General features: G+C 42.6%; 1 protein-coding gene across 2 annotated transcripts in view; it reads right to left on the bottom strand.

Moving 5' to 3' along the window:
• Positions 1-25,848, bottom strand: part of LOC148021846 (transducin family protein / WD-40 repeat family protein) — a 111,823-nt gene that overhangs the window by 82,576 nt on the left and 3,399 nt on the right. For both annotated transcript variants that reach the window (XM_087697354.1, XM_087697352.1), the window contains exons 2-3: positions 3,731-3,946; positions 2,496-3,575 (exon numbers count right to left, since the gene is read on the bottom strand). In XM_087697354.1, the coding sequence (XP_087553480.1) occupies positions 2,496-3,575; positions 3,731-3,946 (1,296 nt within the window). The remainder of the gene's footprint in view (positions 1-2,495; positions 3,576-3,730; positions 3,947-25,848) is intronic.

Here is a 25,848-nt window from a genome sequence, read left to right on the forward strand (position 1 = left end):
GTGTTTCATGCACGCACGAAACACACTGAGATACATTATCACTTTGTCAGAGAGAGGCTACATGCAGGTGATATCAACCTTGTTTATTGCCCTACCACCAGTAATGTGGCAAACATCTTCACCAAAGCTCTTCCTCGTGACAAATTTGAAGCATTTCGCAATTAAATTTGATCTCCTTGGCTGGCGGATGATCCTTGTACTCTTGATCACTCTTCACTCCAAAGGGGGTTTGTTGGGTATTTCACTTACGCCTCACTTACGCCTATGCTCATATAGGAGTGTTGGTGATCAATAGAACACTGGGGCACTTTTTACTCTCGGTAGGAAAGGTTTTTTCCCCCAGACTTATGGTCTTATTTCGTATGTGCTTATGTCACACACTTACGGGCACTTATCGTGTTCGGGTGTGAACACCCCCTACAACCCTAAGGTTTAAGGGTTGTACCTTGTACTTTCACTACACACTCTTTCAGTCTATTGCATTGGGTGTCGTGCTTCGCTCTCACACTGTCTACTGTTTTCTGTGCTGAGCTTCGATCCTGACTTCATCTCACAAATCCCCCTGGCCTGATCGACAACAATAAAGAGAATATTCCCTAGCCGACTAATGAAAGTTAATAATATGGTCGAACAAGCCAACTAGACTACCTTTCCAAGCTATAAAACGAAAACCCTTCCAAAGCCATAATAGATCTATCTTTCACCCAATCAGAGTTCTTCCAACCAGCCTTAAGTTCTTCGCCTATCATCTGTCCAAATCGCCATCTAAGCTTCATAGTGGAAGCACACGGGTGGACAAAGCCATCTTTGTATCAATTAGTTTGTAATTAAAGAAGTTTTTGTTCTTGTCATATTTGCTTTTACTATCTACTCCTTGCTCACATTATGTTTGTTGCACCATGTAACTTTTCCAAGTAATGCCTCTCGCACATAGTCTAACTTGCAGCTTGCCACTAAATCTACTCAGAATTTTGCAAACATATGTTCTATGCCACCTTCTCCAACATCTAACATTCTTGATGCCCATATGTGATGTTTGAATATTATTTCCCTGATTGTCACTTCTTTTCACAAATGTGAAATTGGATGATGCTTTAAAAGTTTTCAACATATGGAAATCGCCACATTGGGATGGCCTACTTGAATGATATGAAAGATATTTTTGTTGATGATATACTATGCTTGACAACACTAATTATTAGCAGCCAATTATACTTATGTATATAAATACAAGCTGATTGCTACAATGCTGGCTCGTAAAATCAAAGCTATTTTGCATCAAGGCCTGCACCCAAGGTAATATTGTCTTGTTCCAAGAAGGCAATAATGGCAACATCATGAACACACATATTGCCATGTGCATGCAAAGTATACTAAGCAAAATATATTGCCGATATAAACAATACAGCAAAGGCATATAATGACTGGAATGTCATATCTAATCATGCTTATGCTGATGACCACAAGTTAATTAGTCAATAGCTAATAGCAGGAATGGCAAGTAACCCCAACCTAGCCAAAGACAACTACATGCAAAAAGGTTTGAAGACCTGGGAACACACGTGGGACAAGGAGAACCATCAATGGACACCAATGGACTCTCTGGTGATACAGTACAACTTATCCCCAAGAGAACAACAATAGATGGAACACATTATTTTATTCAGGAGGCTGATTGGTCCACATAGGTAGTTTCTCAATCAGGCACTGTCCTATTATCTCTTGAGAGCCCTGCAAGGAAGCCCCTAGCAATATGCAAATGTGAAAGGGATTCAACCCTCCTCTTGTCATCCCACTTAGTCCATGTGAGAAATAGAAGAGACATTGCCCCTTGGCTAGGTTGGTTACCTGGTGACACAAACTTAAACAATTTTGGAAATCTACATCAAGACTAATCATCTAGATGTCAAAGTACATGTGGATTCTTTACCTACTTTTAGACTAGCAGCAGCCTAAGCTTTTGCCTTGGAATTGGCACACTTTGCTTTGGCCAGGACAAATTCTGCAGCTCTGTGAGTTTGTCCAAGACCAACAGTATCCTACTAGATGGAAATTCAATCTCGAGCAACCAACAAATTCAATGCTACAAAATTGAGGCAAAAAATAGGGTATTATCAACTTGCTCCTTACATGTTAGGGTGTGACTACTACAATCAATTACAATGGCATAAGTGCAATTTTACTTCAATCTTGGGATAGACCAAAAAGGATATTGATGCATTCCTAATTTCCTATCTCAAGCAATGGGGCTTTAGTATTTGCCACATCCTACAGTCCTTAACTATGTAAAACACAGTGTGGGAATGGCAATGCCTAAACAATATTGTTGAAACTGGAGCAACAATCATTTTCTTTACAAAGCTGGAGACCTTGGTAAGTTTGGGAGCCTGCTGTGGACCAATAAGAAGACAAGCTTTCCAATATCATTTTTTGTAAAAACAGCATCAAACCATGTATGAGGTATCCAGAAAACGTGGCACTTACAACATTCATACCTTGTCCTTGTCCTGTAGAAGCTCATAATCCCAGAACTTTACATCATGATCTGCACTTCCACTGGCAAATCCCTTACCATTTGGAAAAGGTGTAACTGACCAAATGGCCCCAGAATGCGCTACCACCTCAGTAATCCTCTCACTCGCACCTATATCCATTATTTCTATCATCCCTTCTTTTGTGCCAACTATGGCATGGCGATTCCCTGGCACAAAGGTTCCACTCAAACCATAGCCAGCCTCCATGGTTCGAAGACAAGCACCAGTCATAGGGTTCCATATTTTTACAGCATTGTGACTCGTTGACATGAGCAGCATATTATCATTACTCAGTGTAAGACTTCTTACATCAGACCTATGGCCAGGTAAATCAATTGAATGGACTTCTGAAGATGACTCCTCTGTAAGCTCATATATTTTAACAGTATTGTTGTGCAATGAAAGTGCTAATGGTGCAAGTTGATTCTTTTTCGCTGGGATAGATGAGAAGGAGATTGATCGAACTTTTGTATTGAAGCGTATGACTTGTAGAAGCTGGAACTTGTCCAATGCCGATAGTTCTTGTCCCATAATGCCTCCCCCTCCCTTTTCAGGATTCTCATTTGACTCCAGTATCTCTGATCCTTCAGACTTACCCATCTTTTCCTTCCTTCTTTTCCTTTTTTTTGCCTTCTTGAGAGCTTCTGTATCATCTCTCAGTTTGTACAACTCTAATAACTTCCCAGCTGCTTGGCAAATTAGATGAGATCCTGTATGGTTGAAGCGCAATGTGGCTACACGATCACTGCTTTGTCGATTCAAGTCACCCATATGCATTAAGATTTCAGATTTTAACACTCTAACTGAAGCCTTAGCATCTTCCAAGTCCAAATTCACAGAATAGAACCGAAGCTCTAAGTCCGATGAGCCAGTTACCAGATATCGTTCAGTAGGGTCCACATCCAAAGACCAAATTTCACTTCTATGTCCAACAACAGTTTGAACACAATACTTGGTATCCAAATCCCACACTTTTACAAAGGTGTCCTTTGAACAGCTTACCAGTTGCCTCCTTTTCTCCAAGAAAACAAGATCTGTAACCTAGAATAAGACATGTATCAGTCATTTCAATTGAACTTAGAAAACTAATTATATAGGAATCCTTATTGTAATGGAAACGCTATTCTATTACACGACAATGGCTAACCAAAAGAAACAGCAATGAATCTGAATTTGATTCAAGAAACTTTCGAAACCTGATCTTTATGTCCACGCAATTTGAATAAACCTGTCTCTCCAACAGCATCCCAAATTATAATGTCTGTGTCTTTGCTGCCAGAAGCAAGTAGAGCACCTGCTTTATTGTAGCGCAAAGCAGTGATAGCTTTCTTGTGACCACTGAAAGTAGTATCACATGCACCATCTATTATATTCCATATTCTGGCAGATCCATCACTGTAGCCTGCAGCAACCTGCAGAGGAAAATTGGTAAAGTTGATGCATTCTATAGTGTTACAGAAACTTTACTTTCATCTGGAATTCAAGGGAAAAAGACACTGATGTGCATTCCTAAAAGGGCAATCTCAATTCTCACATGCTAGAGAACGATTGAAAACTGTTCATACATTTCAGACCCCTGGTATGGCCTTTCAGAGCATCCATCAAATATGGGCTGGTTGTAAATAATAGTGAGACCCTTCGTGGAACCAAAGGGAACAAGGGCAAATTTTCCCATGTTATTCACAGAGTAGCTGCTCTAAAGTCCCACGTTTAAAATTCTCAAGTATGACTCATAGTGTAAGCATTTCAAATTGGTTTACTACACCTTAGCAACCCATATTACTGTTCCACTTTTCTATCTCTGTATCCTGAATCAAATCTTCTTCACAGAAAAAATCAATGCAAATACTATGGAGAACAGTGAAGTTCATCCAGGACTAATGCACACCCAATAATATATTTGAGGAATTCATCAGTATTTGCTTTAATGATAATTCTTTGAACTGGAGGCTATTATATACCTGAGCTTAGGCACTTGCAAAAGGATTACTGTGAAGAGAGTTTGTCCGGCTCCATTTTGAGTATGCCCAGAATTTGGACCGCTGGACACTTTAAGGCTCAAATTGTTTCACGTCCGCCCACTTATCTCTATCAAGTGGCATCCCACTTTTTTCCTACTTATAGGGCACCCATCAATCACTCAGCACTCATTCATTATTCACCATTCAGTCCTTTTTACATTCACATCCTATCCAGGGGGTCCACATCCACATCCGGCTCCAATAAAAGACAAAGAGTGGAGGCTCATGCGGTGCCGAAGAGACAATCGTCTCTCTCTCAAGCTCCCGATCATGTGCATGGATCAATTGCCCTTCTTAGAGAAAGGCAATGACTTGCCAACATTGAAATTGCACGCACAGTGATTGAGTGCAATCTTGCATTCAATGTCCTAAAGCAAGAGCAATGGAAGAAGATGCTAAAAGCCATTGCCAATGTGGGTCCATGTGAAGGATGGACCGGTGTCACATACAACAACATGAGGATGAGAAAGATTGATGAGGAGAAGGAGAGGATTGATAGAGCCCTTGATTCTATTCGGGTCGCATGGATAAAATATGGTTGCTCCATTCTCACCGACGAATGGAGTGATCGTAAGAAACAGGGCATCATCAACATACTCGTCTCATGTCCACTCGGCACTTACTTTTTGTGGGTGGTAGATACTGGCAAGAGGGAGAGGAAAACGACGGGCGCATTCATCTACCGCCACATTCGACAAGCTATCATTGAGGTATACATTGCAATTTGCGTTTTAAATTTGTTTCACTTTCTTTCATTATGATAATATCATGATTCATAATTGAAATTTGATTTATACATAACTTGTAATTTGTAAATTGTGGTTGTAGGTGAGCCCTTCAAATGTGGTGCAAGTTGTTACCGACAATGCATCTAATTGTCGGCGCATGGGCCGTTTGCTTGAGGCTGAGTTCCCTACGATTGTGTGGACTCCATGTGCAAGTTATTGTTTAGACTTGCTCATGGAGGACATTGGGAAGCTCAAGTGGGTGAAGAGGGTGGTCCGCAAAGCTACATCAATTGTCACATTCTTCACGGTAAAGGTAAAGGTGCTTGCAATGTATCGTAAGCATAGCACACTGGAGTTGAAGAAGGCTTCTTCAACTCGCTTTGCTTACATGTGGTTATTGCTAGAGCGCCTTTATGAGGTGCGGTCCCCTTGCGCCAGACAGTGGTGTCCACTCTATGGAATGAGTGGGATGAGCATGAGACAGAGGAGGCCAAAGCCATGCAACGCTTGTGCCTTAATGAGCAGTTTTGGCAAAAAGTCCGTGCCATTGTCATTGTCGTGACTCCCTTTTATAGGGTGTTACGTATGAGTGATTGCGAGGGGTCCACCATGGGCCTTCTCGTTCACTTCGTAAGAGTGGCATTGGCGGAGGCACATGCTTATACAGTGATCACAAAGACACAGCGTGCACATGTTTTATAGATAGCAGAGAGGAGATGGGCGTGGATGCATAAGCCCATCCATGGTTTTGCTGCATTGGTACATTTGGCCTACAAGTCACCGGCGGTCATAGATGATAGAGAGTTCCGTTCAGACCAACTTGCTTATTTGACTCGTGTGGTCCCTGTTAATGACCACAATACAGTGCTAAAGGAGCCAGGATGCTATGCAGATCAAAGAGGGCATGTTACTTTTCCTTCTCCCACTTATTGGAGGAGAGAGTCACTTGCGAAGCCTTTATTTTGGTGGCAAAACTTTGGATACGCAATGGAGACCCTTCAGCCCTTAGCCATGAGGGTCCTTACCCAGGATTGCTCTTCGGGTGCATGTGAGAGAAACTGAAGTGCCTATTCTCTCATTCACACAAAGATTCGCAATCGACTTAGCACACAACAGTCAGAGCGGCTAGTCTATTGCCGCACTAACTTACGCATGATGAGGGCTATGATGAGCATGGGTAGTCCGAAGCAGGTAAAGTTTAAACACTTAACCATAACATTTAAAATTTGTTGTTTTAACTTTTAAACTTTGAACTTTGAAGTTTAAACTTTAGACTTTATAATTTAGACTTTAGCATTTACAATGATCAATCTTACGTACATCAGTGCATTGTATAGGTAAATATTGATACATTCAAGTTGACGGCCGACACTCTTTCGAGTATACATAAGGAGGTAGACGAGGAGGAGGATATGATTTTTGCAAAGCTCTATAGAGAGCTTATAGCAGCAGATACTCATGACACTCGCAGTTAGCATGCTCGTGGGCAAGGAGTTCGAGTAGGTGGTAGCAGGGGCATGGTCATTCGACGCCCTCTATCATCGAGGTGAGGTGGTTCGAGTGGCTTGTAAACATATGTAAGGCGAGGCTCTAGTAGCTCACATCATGTGCCTCATGATGACATCCCTCCTTGCCTACACAAAAACCACCTAGGGAGCCATCATTTGATGATGATGATAATCTTATCAATGAGGATGAGTATGAGTGCGTCTCATCATCGGATGCCGAGGAGTCATCTTCAGACTCTCTTGATAAGCACTCAGATGATTCTGATGATGATGATGATGATGATAGTGATGCCTCATCATAGATTCATAATTCATATGGCATAGGTCTCTCTTTTTATTGCATCAGATATACTAGATTGTAGTTGTATCACATGTTTTGCATAGCCTATGCGACCGCAATGGTCACCCTCATGTATTCATCTTATTCTATAATGAAATGGCTATTTCCACTTTAAACATGTATTCTATGATCCATCATTTAATGATTTAAGGTTTTTGTTATTCAAAAAAGTATCTTAATTTTTTTTCGTACTAACATCGTACCGTACCTTATAAAATCATAAGGTACCAATTAGTACCGTATTTTAACATATTGTACTGTATCGTACCTTTCGTACCTGACAACTATGTTCTTCGTGACAAAACTCTGAACTCTCCCTCTACAGCTTTCTCTCTCATCTCCTAGTCATTTCACAACCTTGCTCCAAAGATCTCAGCATTTGAACCCTTAAAGGGTGAGAAATTGCAAATTTCTCTACTGTAAACCCTAATTTACAACAGAAATTAGGGTTTAGCAACAGCCTCGACAAGCGTGCCAAAACTTGAAAGCTCCAAGACTTGGATTTTTTAGGGCTGAAAGTGAATTTCAACTAAATTTAGGTGGAGGACTAGATAGCCATTGAATTTGGGGCATTTCCATCGCCTATGAAATGGGTGAAAGGGGCCAAACTGATTGAAGACTTGCTGGTCACTTTGGACAACAAGGGGAGTTTGGATTGCGAAAGAGATTGATAGAATCCCATTGTAAATCAACTTCTTCTTCAATAAAGCTAAAGAAATACCGAAAGGGGAGCCAATTTTGGGGCCAATCAGGTGTGCATTGTCCAAGATCAGTAGGTAAATTTGTATTTTCATATTTGCATTTATTGTTTGCTGCTGTAATTAAGTTGTAATCAGGGATTTACCACCCATCCTCGGAAGAAAGGCTAGTTACATGGCTCCATTGCCGAGATACCATCAAATCCTTTGAATTGGTGGACCAATGGTACTTGATTGCAAGTTGGGACTATTGCATTATTGCTGAAATTGTTCTCAGCAGTGAATTACAGCAAGCATGTCTTCACATGGTGATACGGGATCAAGTGGAGAGGATGCATCACTCCTTGGTCAATCACGTGATGAAGGGGGAAATGCAATGACTGATGTTGGGCATGGTTCTCAACATGGACAGCATGCTGAAAATGTGGAAAATGACCCAAATGTTGGCACTTCAATGCATAAAGAGGATGATGACCAGCAAGGGGCTGAAGAATTTGACGATAGCTTCAAGGATCGAATGCGTACAGCAGCAAATCTTTTTGCTGAATTAGCAAAGGATCCCCAGTTTACTCAATTCTTGAATGTCCCAAAGAAGGACAGCAAAGGCAAAGAGAAGAAGACACCTTCTACAGCTTTGGGACAGCCACAAGAACCGAAGGAAATGCCTAAGCCTTCTTTAGAAGAGCCCAAAATGCCTAATGAGCACAAACAGTTGGTATCCGTGGGGCAGTAAGTGCAAATGCATGGCCAACTTGGTAGTACCAATCCATGGGAACATGGGCAACAAGGCAATTATGCACATGCAAGAATGGGACAGCAAGGATACTTTGGTGGTGGTACTATTTTTCATACTATGATTGGACAGGCACCGCATATGGGAATATATGGCACAAATCCCTATGGTATGCAACAGCCAATGCATGGCTCACAACACCCAATGTATCCGGATAATGCAAGTGGAATGCCTAGTCCCATGTATGGCAGCATAGGCATAATTCCTGGGGCACAAAGCGGGTCATATGGATATATATCGGCACCTCCAAGGACTACTCGAGCACAAGGATTTGGTGCTGGTCATGTAGGTGCTTCAGGTAGTGCTGGTTTTTATGCAAATACAACCAATGCACCCTTTTTGCAGCAGCCCATTTATGATAACTTAACTCCCATAGGCCTGCCAAAGGACTGATGAAGGTGGCAAAAGCATGAAGTTTGAGCCTTTCAGTGGTGCACAAGATAGACAGAAAGCACTTGTTTTTATTCAGCAGATAAGCAAGAGGAACAGATCGCAAAGAAAGAGTGGAAAAAGTGATGCACGACGTAAAGAGCTTATGGCTGCAAATAAATGCTATATTTGTGAACAGGAAGGGCATATGGCACGCAGCTGTCCTAATAAACAGCAAGCTGAAAAGGATGATAAGAGAAAGAAAGGCAAAACCACTGCTAGTTTAGTGCTTGATGTAGTGGCAAATCAGCCTAATCAAGATAGTACTGAACTTTGCAAGACATGGGGCAAAATCAAAGACATGGGGCAAAATCAAAGATCAGCATGCATTGATTTTTCTTGATCCAAAGGCATAGTCAAATTTCATCTCTTGATATGGCAGCCTATTTAGGAATCAGAGAGGTGAGATGGGGCCCATCGATGAGATTGGCATGGCATGCAAGGGACATGCAAAGCTGGTCACTCCTATCATTGGAAAGCTTCGTTTGCACATTCAAAGTTATGTGGACAACGAAGAGTTCTTTATTGCTCCATAGGAAGGATGTGATGTCTTGCTCGGTATGCCTTGGTGTCATCGTGTGTATGCAATTATTGATACTCATGATAAGATTGTGACCCTCTTCCATAGAGGCAAAGTTCATACTTTGGATGTAAAATTGAAAGGGGAATCTGTCCCTATAGTATCTGCTTCTACTATTTCCAAAGTACTGAAAAATCATCTTTCAGCTTACTTAGTTTTCACTAAGGATAAAAGTGATAATGAAAATGTTGGAAATGTGACTACTTTGGATAAAGATCACATGTCATTTTTGCAAATGTATGCTGATTGCTTTTCTCGGTCACTTCCAGGACACTTGCCACCTGAAAGGCATGAGGATCATAACATAGATTTGATCCCTAGCAATACCCCACCTAATAAGCCACCTGAAACCAACCTGCCTTCTTGGAATGGGTGGTGATAACCTGATTTAAGAGTTAATTACAGCAATAAATAAATGCACATAAAATGAAATACACACTTTACCATAACATTCTTGGACAGTAGACACCCTGTTGACCCAAAAATTGGCGCCCCTTGCGATATTTCTTTAGCTTTCATTCAATTGGAAGGAGTACAACTTGAGATTCTTCAATCTCCTCCTGCTAACCAATTGCGCTTGCTGTCATAAATGTCCAACAAGCCTTTTGGGTCATTTGCCCCTTGTTTCACCCATGACTTCTTCTCCAATTGGACCCTTGGCTGGCCAAATGCTGCCCCAAATCAATTCGGGATGGGGTGGCTCCTGAAATCCCTTGATAATCTTCAATTATCAGCTACTGATTTCAGTCCCTTGAGCCTTCAATCTCTGGCACGGATCCCAAGGTGGCTGCTAAACCCTAATTTCTGTTGTAAATTAGGGTTTACTGCAGAAATTACAGATCAGCCCACCAAAAATGGCTGCAAACTCCTCCAAATGGCTGAGAATTACTGAGAATGGCTGAGCATAGGCTGAAGGAGATGAGAGAATGCTGTAAAGAGAGAAAATTCTAAGATTTGTCGCGAAGAACTGATCAAAATCAGCTACTCCCCTGCTGTACCAGCCCCAAATGGATGCACTAACAACAATAGGAGCATCAGAGACTGTGATCTTCAGGAGAAAGTGCATCAGCAGCAATTGCCAGCTTCCCAAGGTCAAGAATATGCAATCTCCATCACCAAAATGGTCTCCAATGGCTGGGAAATGGCCCCAAAAGCTGGCAGCACAGTCCACCACCTCTTCCCAACATCTCCAATGAAACCATTCCTTCTCGGAATAGGGCGGTTTAACCTGATTAAGCACTTAATTACAGCAATAAATAAATACACATAAAATAAAATACACACTTTACCATAACATTCTTGGACAATAGACACCCTGTTGGCCCCAAAATTGATGCTCCTTGCAGTATTTCTTTAGCTTATATTCAATTGGAAGGAGTACAACTCGAGATTCTTCAATCTCCTCCTGCTAACCAATTGCTCTTGCTGTCATAAATGACCAGCAAGCCTTTTGGGTCATTTGGCCCTTGATTCACCCAGGACTTCTTCTCCAATTTGACCCTTGACTGGCCAAATGCTGCCCCACATCAATTCGAGATGGGCTGGCTCCTGAAATCCCTTGATAATCTTCAATTATCAGCTGCTGATTTCGGTCCCTTGAGCCTTTAATCTTTGGCACGGATTCCAAGGTGGCTGCTAAACCCTAATTTCTGTTGTAAATTAGGGTTTACTGCAGAAATTATAGATTAGCCCACCAAAAATGGCTGAAATCTCCTCCAAATGGCTAAGAATTGTTGAGAATGGTTGAGCATAGGCTGAAGGAGATGAGAGAATGTTGTAGAGAGAGAAAATTCTGAGATTTGTAGCGAAGAACTGATCAAAATCAGCTACTGCCCTGTTGTACTAGCCCCAAACGCATGCACCAACAACAATAGGAGCATCAGAGACTGTGATCTTCAAGAGAAAGTGCATCAGCAGCAATTGCTAGCTTCCCAAGGTCAAGAATATGCAATCTCCATCACCAAAATGGTCTCCAATGGCTGGGAAATGGCCCCAAAAGCTGGCAGCACCAGTCCAACACCTCTTCCCAACAGCTCCAAAATGAAAAAACGAGATTTCCCTCTCCCTTCAGCCCTATTTAGCCTTTCCCCCACTTGCATGGGAAAGTTTTGCCAAGTGGCAACCTTCTTAATCCATTTTCAGCCATTTAATTAATTTTCAAAATTAATTAATTCTTAAAATTAATTCAGCCCTTAATCCATGCCCAGAAAATTGACCTTGCCCATCCAAAAATTAATTGGCTAGGCCATTTGCAACCCAAAGTGATCCCATGCATTAATTGACCCTTGGACAAGCATCAATCCATTAACTAATGCCTAGTCCCTAGCGTCACCACTGATACTTAATGGCCAATTAATGGTCCTAGGGGCAAACTGACACCAAAATTCACCTAGAATCTAACAAATGTAACTTGTTATAACTTTTGCCTTTGACACACATCTTTTTCACAACGTCCTTCGGCCTTCAACTGTGAAAAAGTAGCTTGCACCTCACATGTGCAACACATGTGCATCTTTTAATTGCACATTTGATTAATCCTTTAATCAAATGTCAATTAAACATAAGCAAAGCATCAAATTTTCACGTCCTCGTGACAGACCACCCCCTTGAAATCCTTGCAATCGTCCTCGATTGCACTGTAATGTGTCAAAGCAAACAATATTGCACTAGAATTTTCACAAGGCATCATAGTCAACACAACATCGGCCACTACTGGCTAACTATCTCTTATGCCCACCATTTGCTGAAAATTTCCAACCAGCATAAACATAGCATAAAGCTCAACAATAGTCTAGAACTGTTGCCAGAAACTCCTCGGATGCATCCCAAACTCTTGTTTCTCAACAATGCTGTGACTACACAACCATAGTAAAGCATAAACTGAGCCGAAACCATGGCTGAATTGTCAATGGCATTCAGTACACATGCTGCTGTCCATAGAACTAGCTGAATACCACTGAAACTAATGATCATACATTGAAAACTAGCACTCGGTAATCAGTCTCTCATGATCATAACTTGATGCAAATGTACAGTTTCAGAGCTGCAGTGAAAACCATACCCATCTGCATACATACCACAGTGACTAGTACACTGAATAGCGACCTCATGGCAAACATACTATCAGCACAGTACCTTGGATGCATGCTAAATACATCCGAGATCCACTATACACGAGAGCAGTCCATTCCTGGAGGAGTGGATGTCCTACCTCCCCCTTGAGTATCAGGTGGTACTCTAGACCCTTGCCCTGCTGAACCTGAAAGAGCCCAATCCAAAGTCGGCTCTAAGTGAAAGGCATCAAGGTAAAGCTGCAACAACTAAGGATGGTCTGCCAAGTCATCCTCTTCCATCCATTTAGCATCCATTGGTGAACAGTTGTGAAACTTCACCCAATAGCTTATGGAAGCTTTACCTTTGACCTTTTCTCTTTATGTGCCAAAATCTACTCAGATACCAATATTTTATTCAACTCCTCTACCTTTTTGTCTATGTTTTACTTTCAGATTGTGTACATAGATGGCAAAAAAAATGTAGTGGCTAATGCACTATCACGTAAACCTTAGTTGTTAGCTGTCAATATGGTTTACCACACTGAGTTGGATGCCGTGAAGAATCGGTATGCTGCTGATTCTGACTTTGAAAATGTCTATGATCAGCTTTGCAATGGCCAGAGGCATGATCATTTCATACTTCGAGAAGGCTTTCTAATGATGCATGGACAACTGTATGTCACAAAGCAGTTGAGGGCCAAGGTGATAACTAAGAGTCATGCTCCTCTTTATGCGGATCATAAGGGTATTGATGCTAGAGTTAAGGCAGTTGAGCACTTCTTTTATTGGTTAGCTTTGAGGCATGATGTTGAGCAATTTGTCAGGACATGCATAGTATGCCAGAAAGTTAAGTATGATAGGCAAAATATGCCGGGTTTATTGCAGCCCTTGCCTATTCCCGATAGGCCTTGGCAGAGCATTGCTATGGATTTTATCTTTGAGCTTCCACGCACACCTACAGGAAATTATGGGGTATGGACTATCATATGCAGGTTCAATAAGCAAACCCACTTCATTCCAATGAGGAAAAAGATAAAGGCTAATCATATGGCACAGCTTTTTATATAGCATGTGTTTAAGTATCATGGTATGCTAAAGTCGATCATTAGTGATCGTGACCCATGGATGACAAGTCTGAGGAGGCAAATTCCACAGTGTTAGATCTTTTGAGGTGCTATGTATCAGACCACAAAGCACAATGGGAACAGTATTTGCTGTTGGTTGAGTTTGTATACAACAACACAGTGCATAGTTCCACTGGTAAGGCTCCTTTTCAGGTGGTAGAGGGTGGTAAGAAAGTACCCCCTATTTTGCACACAAAAGATAAGATCTTTGAGGCTAATCACTATGTGGAAAGCATGGATTCAGCTTATCAGAAGGTTAAGTATGTACTTCAAAGATCACAGGATAAGCAAAAGAGAGCAGTTGATCATCATAGGCGTGCTTTGCACTTTGTAGAGGGCGATTATGTATTGCTGCGATTTAAAAAGGCACGACTGAAAAAGATGAAGGGCAAAGAGCGGTTGTATCCAAAGCTGTCTATGAGATACTGTGGGCCATTTCAAGTATTGCAGAGGATCAATGATGCATGCTATAGGCTGAAATTGCCTCCACACTGGCGGATACACAATGCCTTTCATGTAAGCTTGCTTAGACCTTTTCATGGAGATGTTCCAAAGGATGTATCTGCTGAAATTCAGCCGGAGGTTGAAGAGCTCAATGAAATACTGATACCAAAGCAAATTTTGGCACACAAAGAGAGAAAGGTCAGGGGTAAGAGTTCCAAAAGGTGCTTGGTGAAGTTTCAGAATTATTCACCAATGGATGCCAAATGGATGGAGGAGGATGACTTGACAAACCATCCTCAATTGTTGTGGCTTTACCTTGATGCTTTCCGATTAGAGCCGACTTTAGTTCGGGCTCAATCAGGTTCAACAAAGCAAAGGTCCATAGTATTACCTGATGCTTGTGAGGAAGCTAGCACCTCTGCTCCTCAATAATGGACAGCTCTAAAAGTAGTGGATCTCAAATGTATTCAGCATACATTCAGGGTACTGTAGCTGAACAGTATGTTTGCCAGGAGATCACTATTCAATGTATTAGTCACTATGTTTGGTATGCAGATCGGTATGGTTTTCACTGCAGCTCTAAAACTACACATGTGCATCCGTTATGCTCGATGTGTAATTAGTTATCCTTGGTATGGCATTGGTTATGCTTGGTGTACCACCAATTATTAATGATCATCAGGGGCTAATTATCGAATGTTGGTTTTCAGCGTATGATCATTTATATTCAGTGGTACTCAGCTGGTTTTGTGAACAGCAACATGGTGATATTTCAGCCATGGTTTATGCTTGGTTTTCGCTATACTATGGTTTGGTTTTGCCAGATGAGTTGAGCTCATAAGAAATGGACACGTCACATGATAATCTGGCAATGTTTTTGAGATACTAGCAATCTAGGAAGAGGTCCTGAATCACATAAGCACAGTGGTGCAGAATGCTACCTATGCAACTTCTATAAAGCATTGCACTTGACTGTCACTTTAAAATCAATAATGCGATATCATGATACTTTCCTCTTTCAATTAGTGTTATTGTCATTGTCAGTTCATTAAACAAGATTGTTATGAGTCCAAGCTTCCATCTTGGAACCTAATTCACTTGTGTAACAGTTGGTCTCTCCAGTCTATGTCATCATGAACATTGTCTTTGTGTTCCATCCGCCATAGCCATGCTCTAGATATGTGCTTTTAACATGGTATCAGAGCCATTCACAATTTCTTCTGTGGACCTCCTCCTCTACTCAGGGAGCTCCTCCTTGGCACATCACAGTATGACATTGTTGATCAGAGAGCCCGGCATTGCGTGAATTCCAACTCACTACCTATTTGTGCCTGCAATCCGTTCGTACATCCTACGTAGTCCGTACGCGCAACGATCTAGTCCATGACCATCGAGCTTTGGAAGCCCATTAACCAAGCTTCATTTCCATAAAAAAAGTTCTGGAAATGATTGAGTATACAACCCACATAGAGAGAAAAACCAAACCCCTGTTCCTGAAAACCCTAAAACTCCATATGGCATAGCCAACTCACTTGAAGCTTCATCTTTCTTTTATTTTCTCTCTCCTACCACTCAAACCAAACCTCTGCCACTCTGATCCACCAAGTTACTGAAGTTCCCAGCAATATTTGCCCTCCAAGTGAGCAAGAAAAAGATTCAAGAAAAGATCAAGCATCCATAGCCACCAAGCTCAAGTTCTTCTTCACTTCATTTTTCTCAACACTTGCCCTATCCCAAATAATCCACTACTACTCTGATCTACTTAGTGCTTCATTCAAATCAACAAGGGAAAGGATAAATCAAGCTGCTCAAAGTCAAGAACAAGCTCAACAAGAAGAACAGCATCAGCAAGGCTCATCAAGAATAGTATCTCTTGATACTACATAGTGTGTTTTTCACACTACCTTCCCTTGTGTCTTTTGACACATTGAATATCAACTTGGTTGCTGATTATTCACAAATTTGAAGCTAATTCCTGGTCATACTAATGCCAAACATGAAGGTCTTTAAGTGGTTGCTTCTCATGAAGAATAACATGACTCATGCTGCTCATCTATACTACATGGAAGAATTATTTGTTCCACTTGCAGGGATGGATAGACTTACTTGTTCTAAAGTGCAATCAATGATCTTATTTGAAGATTTTGCAAACATTCCAACTACCTTGGTCATTATGCCAAAAACCGAAGATTGTGATCTCTTTGCTTGAGGGGGACATGGACATGAAGACTAATGACTAATGCAAGCAAAGTCAATGAAGAAGAGGACCAAAAAGATCATAAAGAAGAAGACAAAGTCAATAAAGAAGAAGACGAGAAAGACCATAATGGAGAAGAAGACCAAATAGACCAGAAAGAAAAAGAAGACCATGAAGACAAAAAGAGCATCAAAGAAAGTAAAATGCACTACATCAAAGAAGAAGACAAAGAAAAGAAGATCTGTTATGCCTGCCATGACATATCTAATGAAGAAAACCACAAGGGTCTGTCGGTCCTTGTCTCTATTTTAAACTAGAAATTTTTATTGTATGTACTTGCCATTAATGCTCCTGACATACACCTTGTAAAACTCCTCATATAAGCCTATGCATAACAGCCCCTACACACTTAATGAGGCCTTGTAACAGTCCCTGGATGTTAGCCATGTTTTTTGGTACCCACACTTAGCCTTTTTTGCAACAACCTCTGGTGTTTACCATGTTTGTGGCATACCCACACTTACCAAGGTTCTACTCATGACAGCCTTTGTACACTTGGTGCTTTCTTTACGGTTGTGATTGAGAAGGGGTGTTAAGAAATATACAATCACGCCCATGTGACAGCCTCTTTGTATGGAGCAGTGGGCAAGGAAAATACCAGCAATCTAGGAAGAGGTCCTGAATCCCATAAGCACAATGGTGTAGAATGCTACCTATGTAACTTCTATAAAGCATTGTACTTGACTATCACTTTAAAATGAGTAATGCAATATCATGATGCTTTCCTATTTCAGTTAGTGTCATTGTCATTGCCAATTCATTACACAAGATTGTGTTTACGAGTCCAAGCTTCCATCTTGAAACCTAATTCACTTGTGTAACAGTTAGTCTCTCCAATCTATGTCATCATGAACATTGTCTTTGTATTCCATCCGCCATAGCCATGCTCTAGATCCGTGCTTTTAACATTATGTTGGTTGGTAATTTTCAGCATATGTTGGGCCATTCCAGAACAGTAGTGCCCAATGTTGTGTAGACTATGATGCCCTATGGAAATTCCAGTGTAGTACTTTGCTTTTGACGCATTTGGCAATGCAATCGAGGACGATTGCAAGGATTTCAAAGGGGAGGGCTATCATGAGAACATGTATTTTTGAAACCTCACTTAACATGTGGATTAATTTTTAATCACATGATTAAGTAAATGTTGCACATGTGGGATGCAACTGGGGTTAGAGTAAATTTACGAGCTCGAGACCCAAGAAAATCACGAGATGTCAAAGGCAAAAGTTGCTATAAGTTATGTTGCACATGTACTTGGTAGTATCTGGTGTCAATCGTTAGTCTAGGTCATTCATTTGGCCATAAGTGTCAATTGGTGACACTAGAGATATGGCGTTTAATAGTACCTAACACCGATCTAATGGTCAAAAATGGCATAGAGAGACTCAGGAGTGGAAGATACCTAGCCAATTTAATTATTGGCCAGTCATATTATTTTTCTGGGCAACAAAATAATTACTAGATTACTTTTCAATAAAGGCTGAAATTTAATATTTCATGATGGATAATGTTGGATAAACCATTTGGGAAGGCTGCCCCTTGCCAAACTTGCCCATACAGGTTGGTAAAAGGCTGAAAAAGAGGAAAAATGAGATGATTCTTACGGTAGCAAATGTGGGAGAGCCGTGAGCAACCATGGCCAGCCTATTTTCAGCCATTGCAGCCAGCCACGAGTGAGTTTTGAAGAGGTGATTGTAGATTTGGACCTTCCATAGCTGGGCGATTGCATCCAGATACAAGGTGACAACTGATTTGGATGTCTCAATTGTAAGCGACAGCATTTAATGCTATTGTGCCAAGACAGCAGCTGCATTTGACTAATTTTTAGTCATTCTTCGCGACAAAACTCTAACTCTCTCTCTACAACTTTCTCTCTCCTCTCCCAACCATTTCACAGACTTGCTCCAAAGATCTCAGTATTTGGACCCTTGGAGGGTGAGAAATTGCAAATTTCTCTACTGTAAACCCTAACTTACAGCAGAAATTAGGGTTTAGCAACAGCCTCGGAAAGCGTGTCAAAAATTGAAAGCTCCAAGACTTGGATTTTTTAGGGTTGAAGGTGAATTTCAACTAAATTCAAGTGGACTAGCCAACCATTGAATTTGGGGCATTTCTATCGTCTATGAAGTGGGTGAATGCCAATTAAGTGCCCGAATCAAAGGGCCAAACAAATTGAAAGACTTCCTGGTCACTTTGGACAGCAAGGGGAGTTTGGATTGCAAAGGGGATCGATAGAATCCCATTGTAAATCAACTTCTTCTTCAATAAAGCTAAAGAAATACTGATAGGGGGGCCAATTTTGGGACCAATCAAGTGTGCATTGTCCAAAATCAGTAGATAAATTTGTATTTTCAGATTTGCATTTATTGTTTGCTGCTGTAATTAAGTTGTAATCAGGGATTTACCACCCATCCACAGAAGGAAGGCTAGTTACAGGAGGAGGGATCCTTTCTACGAGAACTTGGCAATCTTCGCGTTCTCTTTTTCCCCCCATCTATCTCCCTATCCTTTCCCTCTCTCTATCTTATTTTACCTCTCTCCCTCTCTCTCTCTTCCTAACACACACTCTCTCTCTCTCTAAACAGCATCTTTGCCAAAAGTAGTAGGAAGACTTTAAGCCATATGGTAATACGAATGTTAGATGCATGGCTTGCATGACGATGGGGTGACCACATGAGAAGGGGGTGTCGTATCTCTTGATGAGGATGATGATGATGATGTCAATGGAGAAGTCGACACTCGAGTGCATGGCTTGTGGGACAGGAACGGATGGCAACGATCGATGCGATGACATGTGAGTATAAGTTTTAAATCTTTTTTTAGAAAATTTAATTTATTAATCCCCTCCCCCACAAGCCCCATTTCATACATGATGAGAGGCAAGGGAGAAAGACCAAGACATTACATCTCAGAAGGTGCTTGTCCTGAACCCAATAACTTCTACAAATATTAACAATGAACTAAGAGTCAATGACTATCGAACCATCAAAATTCTCTAGTCTCACGATGTTCTCTTATGCAAGGGATGTGTGCAAGCCACAAAAAACTAATGGGACTGACATGAGCTATCCTCAAACCCTCAATAAAGACTTTGAGTTCGGCTTGCTAATAAGATCTCAACTGAAAATGCTTAATAAGGTCAACCAACCACACAAATAATGGAGCCAAGTCATCTAGCCGATTGAAATAATAAGAAACAAAACAAAGCCAACATTTCCTCTGTAGCATGCATATGTTGCCTACAAAGTGAAGCATGGTGAATGCCATATTGCTTGGCAACCCTCTATACATTCCAAATCAATTGTTCAAAAGAGCCACTGCCATCATGCTGAAAGTCAGATAGTTGTCCCATGTAGCTCTTGAAGACTACATGACTCAAATAGGAGGAATTAAAGCGCAAACAAAGTCTACCCAAAAATTGTGCAAGGTTGGTAATGAGCTGTCCAAGCATGTTAAACTACAAAGAAAAGTGATCTGATAAAGCATATTTTTGCAATGCTGCCATCTCTAGAATCTCTACAAATAAGCATCATCCTACATGGCATATATAAGTTTCAATTGAGACCATGTCGCCATATGTTGGGCTTAATGAAAAGTAAATCCCGGGGCCAATGGGCAAAATCACAGGGCGGATACCTTGCTTCAAAGGAATTGTATGAACAGCCAGACTAGGAGGAATGCCTCTCAGCTTATCATAACTCCAAGCAAAGATATCGCGGAATTCTTGAATCAAGGACACAGAGTCCTTCCTTTCTTCCAAACTAAGCATGGACCCTAATTTAATTGGTTATGAATCATTCATCGTACCAAGGTCAAGCTCAATTACATCCGCATCCCTTATCCTCTCTTGAGCCCTGAGCTGAAACATGCAATTTCTACAACAAAGAAGAGAAGAATGGTTGCCTCCAAAGTTATGGTGCTCAAAAGAGAGAAACACCCAAATAGCCAAATTAACTTTCTAGATGAGCAACTAGTAGCTCCTTAATCAAATCTCATTTTTTTATTAAGGACTAGTTAATGCTTGAGTCATAAGTGAGCTACTCAATGGACCAAACTTAGGCTCACGGTTTGCTTTATAACTTAAGTGAATTACTTACTAGGTGAAATTTTTCATATAATCAATTCTAAGGTTTAAAGTTTCAATTTAATAAAAGTTCCAAATTTTACCTTGTTCATTTTGCATTGTCCTTGTATCACATAGCCTATACACTTGTCCACTATATGCCCTAATTCTAAATCCTTTACTGCTAGTACAATGGTTGTGGTGCCAAGAGCTAGGAATACTAAAATTAGAGTTCATTTCATTTAAATCATTAAGTCCATTTCTTATTCTGATGACAAGTGCCCATGGAAGAGAAGATTTAATTTCTAACCATGACATTTATGCTATGCGCATGTATTTTTAGAATCATGTGTCTACAAGTATTATCCCCATGAAAATCTCTCTTTCTTCTGTCAAAAATATTAGACATGTTGTGATACCATGTCAAAATAAGCAACAGTGTAGAGAGGCAATAGGGTTTGTGGGGAGTAACACAGAATGTATATGGCAAACACTGAGAGAGAATAGAAACTCAAAAACACAAGAAGAACACAGGGATGATGCACTAAATCGTGTTATGAGAAAAAAAGCTGATACAATGGAGCCAAAGCTCAAAAAATAACTGCATTGTCCTGTCTAAATCACGCGGCAACATCTATGGGAATATGCACAATGAAGGGAGCAAAACGCAATCCTCCGGGCACTGGGCTATCAAAGTAATCACTCGAAGGTGAAGGACAACTATCAGGAGAGTAAACCACAGTCCTCTGATGCTGTCGGAGATGTGGAAGATGATCACTAGTTGTCGAGGAAGCGAACCGCAATCCTCTAATGCCGAGGAGAGACTTGGGCAACAAAATGCAAATCCCAAAATGTCGGAGTTGTCAAATGCAAGGAGAGCAGCCCAAATTCTAACACCATGTGGATAATGATGATGTCAGATGATGGAGGATGAGCCGAGCTACAAAAACCCAAGTGCAAGCAACCTCTATGACTGAGGAGTGACGTCGGGTTGTGAAGGAGAAGCCAGGCTACAAAAATGCAAGTCCCAACAGCCCCTATGATGACGAGTGATGAAATCACTAACGCTCGATAATGGAGATTATCACAAGAGACTAAGATGTTGACGCCAAGCTGGAGATGATGACACCAAGCAAGGAAAAGGCCTCCACACTGAAAAACGCAGGTGAAGGTAGAGCTTAATGGAGAAAGTGTTGGCGATCATAGCCAGGCAGGCAGGCAGTCTGCACAGTCGGACTGTGCAGTCGGACTGCCACGTGGCAGTCCGACTGCCTGCAGCCCAGTCGGCTGCATTTAATGCAGCCGACCTGTCCTGTTTGCGCCCTCTTTTGCCCCAGTTGTCGGCTATTTATACCCGACATTCTCAACAGTCTTACACACTTCTCTGACGCAGATTACAGACCGGTGACGCGCAATTTCTGTCTCTGTTCAGAGATTTCAAACAGCAGACAGTGCAGACTGTAACGGACTTCGAGGTGGACAGCAGGTTGCATTGTCGAGGTGGAGACACGCAGTCCAGCGCACTGCGCCCGTGTATATCTTTGTATTCAGCATTCTTTATACAGCAGATCTTCATCGTCCACTGTCTCTTTCTCTCTCTTCTCTCTCTGCGTTCTCTCTCTCTCAGTCCTACGCTTCCGCACCGCTGCACTCTGACATGGTATCAGAGCAGTGTTTGAGGGCTGACTGAGCGCAGAAACAACCTGAAGAGGAGTTTCCATCGCGACACAGATTTGCGTTTTTTGCGTTTAAGGGCAGACAGGAGGGCTGCGCCTTGGAACAAGGCTGAAACGAGTGTGGGCGCACAGGAAAGGAGTACAGTGGTGGATTTCCTGCTGTTTACTGCTGTTCGATGCGGAGGAAGTTTGAGTTTTCAGCCTACAAGTGCAAGTTTTGGCTTTTTCATCGCCTCCGGCGGGTGAAGAAGCTTCAGGACGCGGAAGAGCCTTAGCAGGCTGAGTTTTCCCAGTCAGAGGGGGCTGCTTTTGCGTTTGTGAAGGCATTGCAAGTGAAGATGTCTACCGAGATGGACTTGGAGTTCCAGGCGATTATGGACCGGAAGGTGCCTGTCTTACCGGCTCTTCCTACAGATCAGAAGCTCGACGGCGACAACTACCGCATTTGGCGCATCATGATGTTGGCCATCCTTGAGTCCTATGATTTGGCGGAGTTGGTACAGGAGGAGATTGACCGGCCCTCGGTAAGAGATGAGTCCAAACTCTCTTCCGATGCTCGTGCGGAGTTGGCCAAGGCCCAGTCTCATTGGGACAAACTGAATGCCGGGATTTGATCCTTTCTCTTTCTATCATGCACTACAGCCGTGATCGCTCACATCGAGCACTTGACGGTGGCTCGGGAGATATGGCTGGAGCTTGATCAGATGTACAATCGGATGACCCTAATGAAGAGGGTTTCTTTGGAGGTACAGATGCGGACCTTGTCCATAAATAAGTCTTCTTCGCTACGGGAGCACATTAACAAGCTAAGGCAGCTTCAGATGCAGATTCAGAATGCGGGGAAGCCGATTTCCTCCGAAGACATGGCGATCACACTATTGTCCCAGTTACCGCCACGATTCGGTACATTTTACTCTGCCCTTATTGCTTCGAGGCGAGAGTCTACTCTTCGGTGGGAAGAGTTGGTTCCTATGGTCTTGGACCAAGAGGAACAGTTAAAGGGACAAAATGCTTCCAAGTCGGAGGCATTGACAGGTCAACGCCTCTCAGAAGAAGGGGAAGGACCAAAAGAAGAAGAAGGGGGATAACAAGTCCAAGAAGGACAAGGACAAGGACAAGGACAAAGACTCCACATGCCATATTTGTGGAAAGACTGGCCATTGGAAGAAGGATTGCCCTGACAAAGACACGAAGGACACCAAGAAGAAGGACACCAAGGATTCTGGAGCGGTGGCTGCACCCTCATCAGCTGCATTTCTTCATCTAGCTGTCATTGAGGACGCTTCGCCAAATGACGGCTCCCCAAGCTCGAGAGTGGATTGTTGATAGTGGTGCCTCACGGCACATGACTCCTTCCTCAGATGGTGTTGCCCAACTGCGACCCTCGCGTGGGCAGATTCTCATTGGAGACAGCTCTTCAGTTTCTATTGCAGGTCGGGGTAAGATGCAACTTATTCCGGATGGAAGAGGTGGTACCCATACCTCAGAGGTTTTGCATGTACCAGGATTAGGGTACCATCTCCTTTCAGTTCATAAGATTTGCTCCCTTGGTCTTTTGGTGGAGTTTGACAGTTCTACGGTGCGAGTCCTTGATCGTGGATCGAGGAAGGTTCTCTCATCCGGATATGAGGAGAATGGCATTTACAAACTGAAGTCTTCCACTGCCCTCTCTACACTTCTTCTTACTTCACAGTCACAGTCAGAATTATGGCATGCTCGGTTTGGTCACCTGAACTATGACTATCTTCGGAGGGCGTCACGTGGACAGCTTGTTCGAGGGTTGCCGGATATAGTGGTGAGCCAGCAGCCATGTGTCTCCTGCATTCGGGGGAAGCAACATAGGGATGCCATTCCCCACACAGCTTTGTGGCGGTCTACTTCACCGATGGAGCTAGTATCTACAGATCTATGTGGCCCTATGAGGAATGAGTCCTTGCGTGGGAGCTCGTACTTCATGCTGATCGTGGATGACTATAGCAGGATGACATGGGCCTACTTTTTGGCATTAAAGTCAAAAGCTTTCTCACACTTCAAGGATTGGCTTCTCTTTGAGGAGAACCGATCCGGCCGGAAGTTGAAGACCTTGCGATCCGACAAGGGAGGTGAATTTGTGTCTAATGAGTTTGCTCGGTTTTGTACAGATAGAGGAATTCACCAAGAGTTTGCCAATACCAATACTCCTCAAGAAAATGGTATTCTTGAACGGAAAAACCGCAGTGTGATCGAGATGGCGCGCACCATGATGGAGCACCGACAAACCCCTCAGGTTCTGTGGGCCGAGGCTGTGGCTACTGCAGTCCACATCCTTAATCGATCCCCTACTTCGGCCGTGGAAGGGATGACTCCATTCGAGGCTTATTTTGGGACGAAGCCAGATGTTTCTTACTTTCGGGTCTTTGGCTGTGATGCCTATGTTCACATTCCCAAGGCTCACCGTGATAAATTTGAAGCGGCTTCCCGAAAACAGGTATTTGTTGGCTACAGCTCCCAGTCCCAAGGCTACCGACTGTATGATCCCGTCAAGCGGGATGTGTACACTAGCCGTGATGTGCGGTTTGTGGAGGTTCCGGCTACTTCAACGGGTGAGGAGCATCCCGTTCTTGGAGATCCAGGGGAGAGTTGGGCTCCTTCTACAGTTCCCCTGGAGCCCGTGCCTTTTGATTATGATTCTGTTTCTGACACAGAGTCTACTGTTCCACCGGACACCTCTAAGGAGTTACCACCGGTGGATATTCCAGAGTCTTCTGCTGATGGAGAACGACGAGGGGAGGTTCGGCCTCCTCCTTGCTAGGCCCGTGACACACTCCGTGATTCAGGGATCGAGGGGGTTCCTGAGGAGTGGGGACCGCAGGATGGTCCGCGGCAGTCACGGAGGCACTAAGCACATACTACGGAGCTTGTTTGCTCTAACTATTGTTTGATGACCCGTGTTATGCAGGATCGAGAGCCCACCTCCGTGAAGGAGGCTTTACAGTCCGCCCCATGGAAGAAAGCTATGGAAGTCGAGTTGGAGGCTATTGAGAGGAATGGCACTTGGTCACTCGTGCCCCGCCCCCCGAAGAAAAAGGTGATTGGAGTCAAGTGGGTCTTCAAGACCAAATACCTCAGTGATGGTACCTTGGATAAGCACAAGGCTCGCCTTGTTACTAAAGGTTTTGCACAGCGCCCAGGTATTGACTGTCATGACACTTTTGCCCCCACGGCTCGTATGGCGACCATTAGAGCTGTTCTTGCTTTGGCTGGCCATAGGAGATGGCCTGTTTATCAGTTGGATGTGAAGTCGGCCTTCCTGAATGTTGCTTTGAAGGGGGAGATCTATATTGAGCAGCCTCCTGGCTTTGGTTCTTCAGATGGGAAAGTCTACAGGTTGAAGAAGGCCTTGTATGGCCTCAAGCAAGCCCCGCGTGCATGGAACGAGAAGATTGATTCGTTCCTCCAGACTCAGTTGGGATATCGGCGGTCCAAGCCTCAAGGGCGATCCGCAGCTGTATGTTCACACTTCCGAGGATGGTTGTGTGATGTTTGTATTATATGTTGATGATTTGATTGTCACAGGTGATGATGCACAACAGGTCCAGGAGACGAAGTTAGCTTTAC

Source organism: Lygodium microphyllum, chromosome 17 (genome assembly GCF_053477565.2).
Source record: "Lygodium microphyllum isolate KBCC chromosome 17, Lygodium_microphyllum_v1.1.10, whole genome shotgun sequence".
Taxonomy (NCBI): domain Eukaryota; kingdom Viridiplantae; phylum Streptophyta; class Polypodiopsida; order Schizaeales; family Lygodiaceae; genus Lygodium; species Lygodium microphyllum.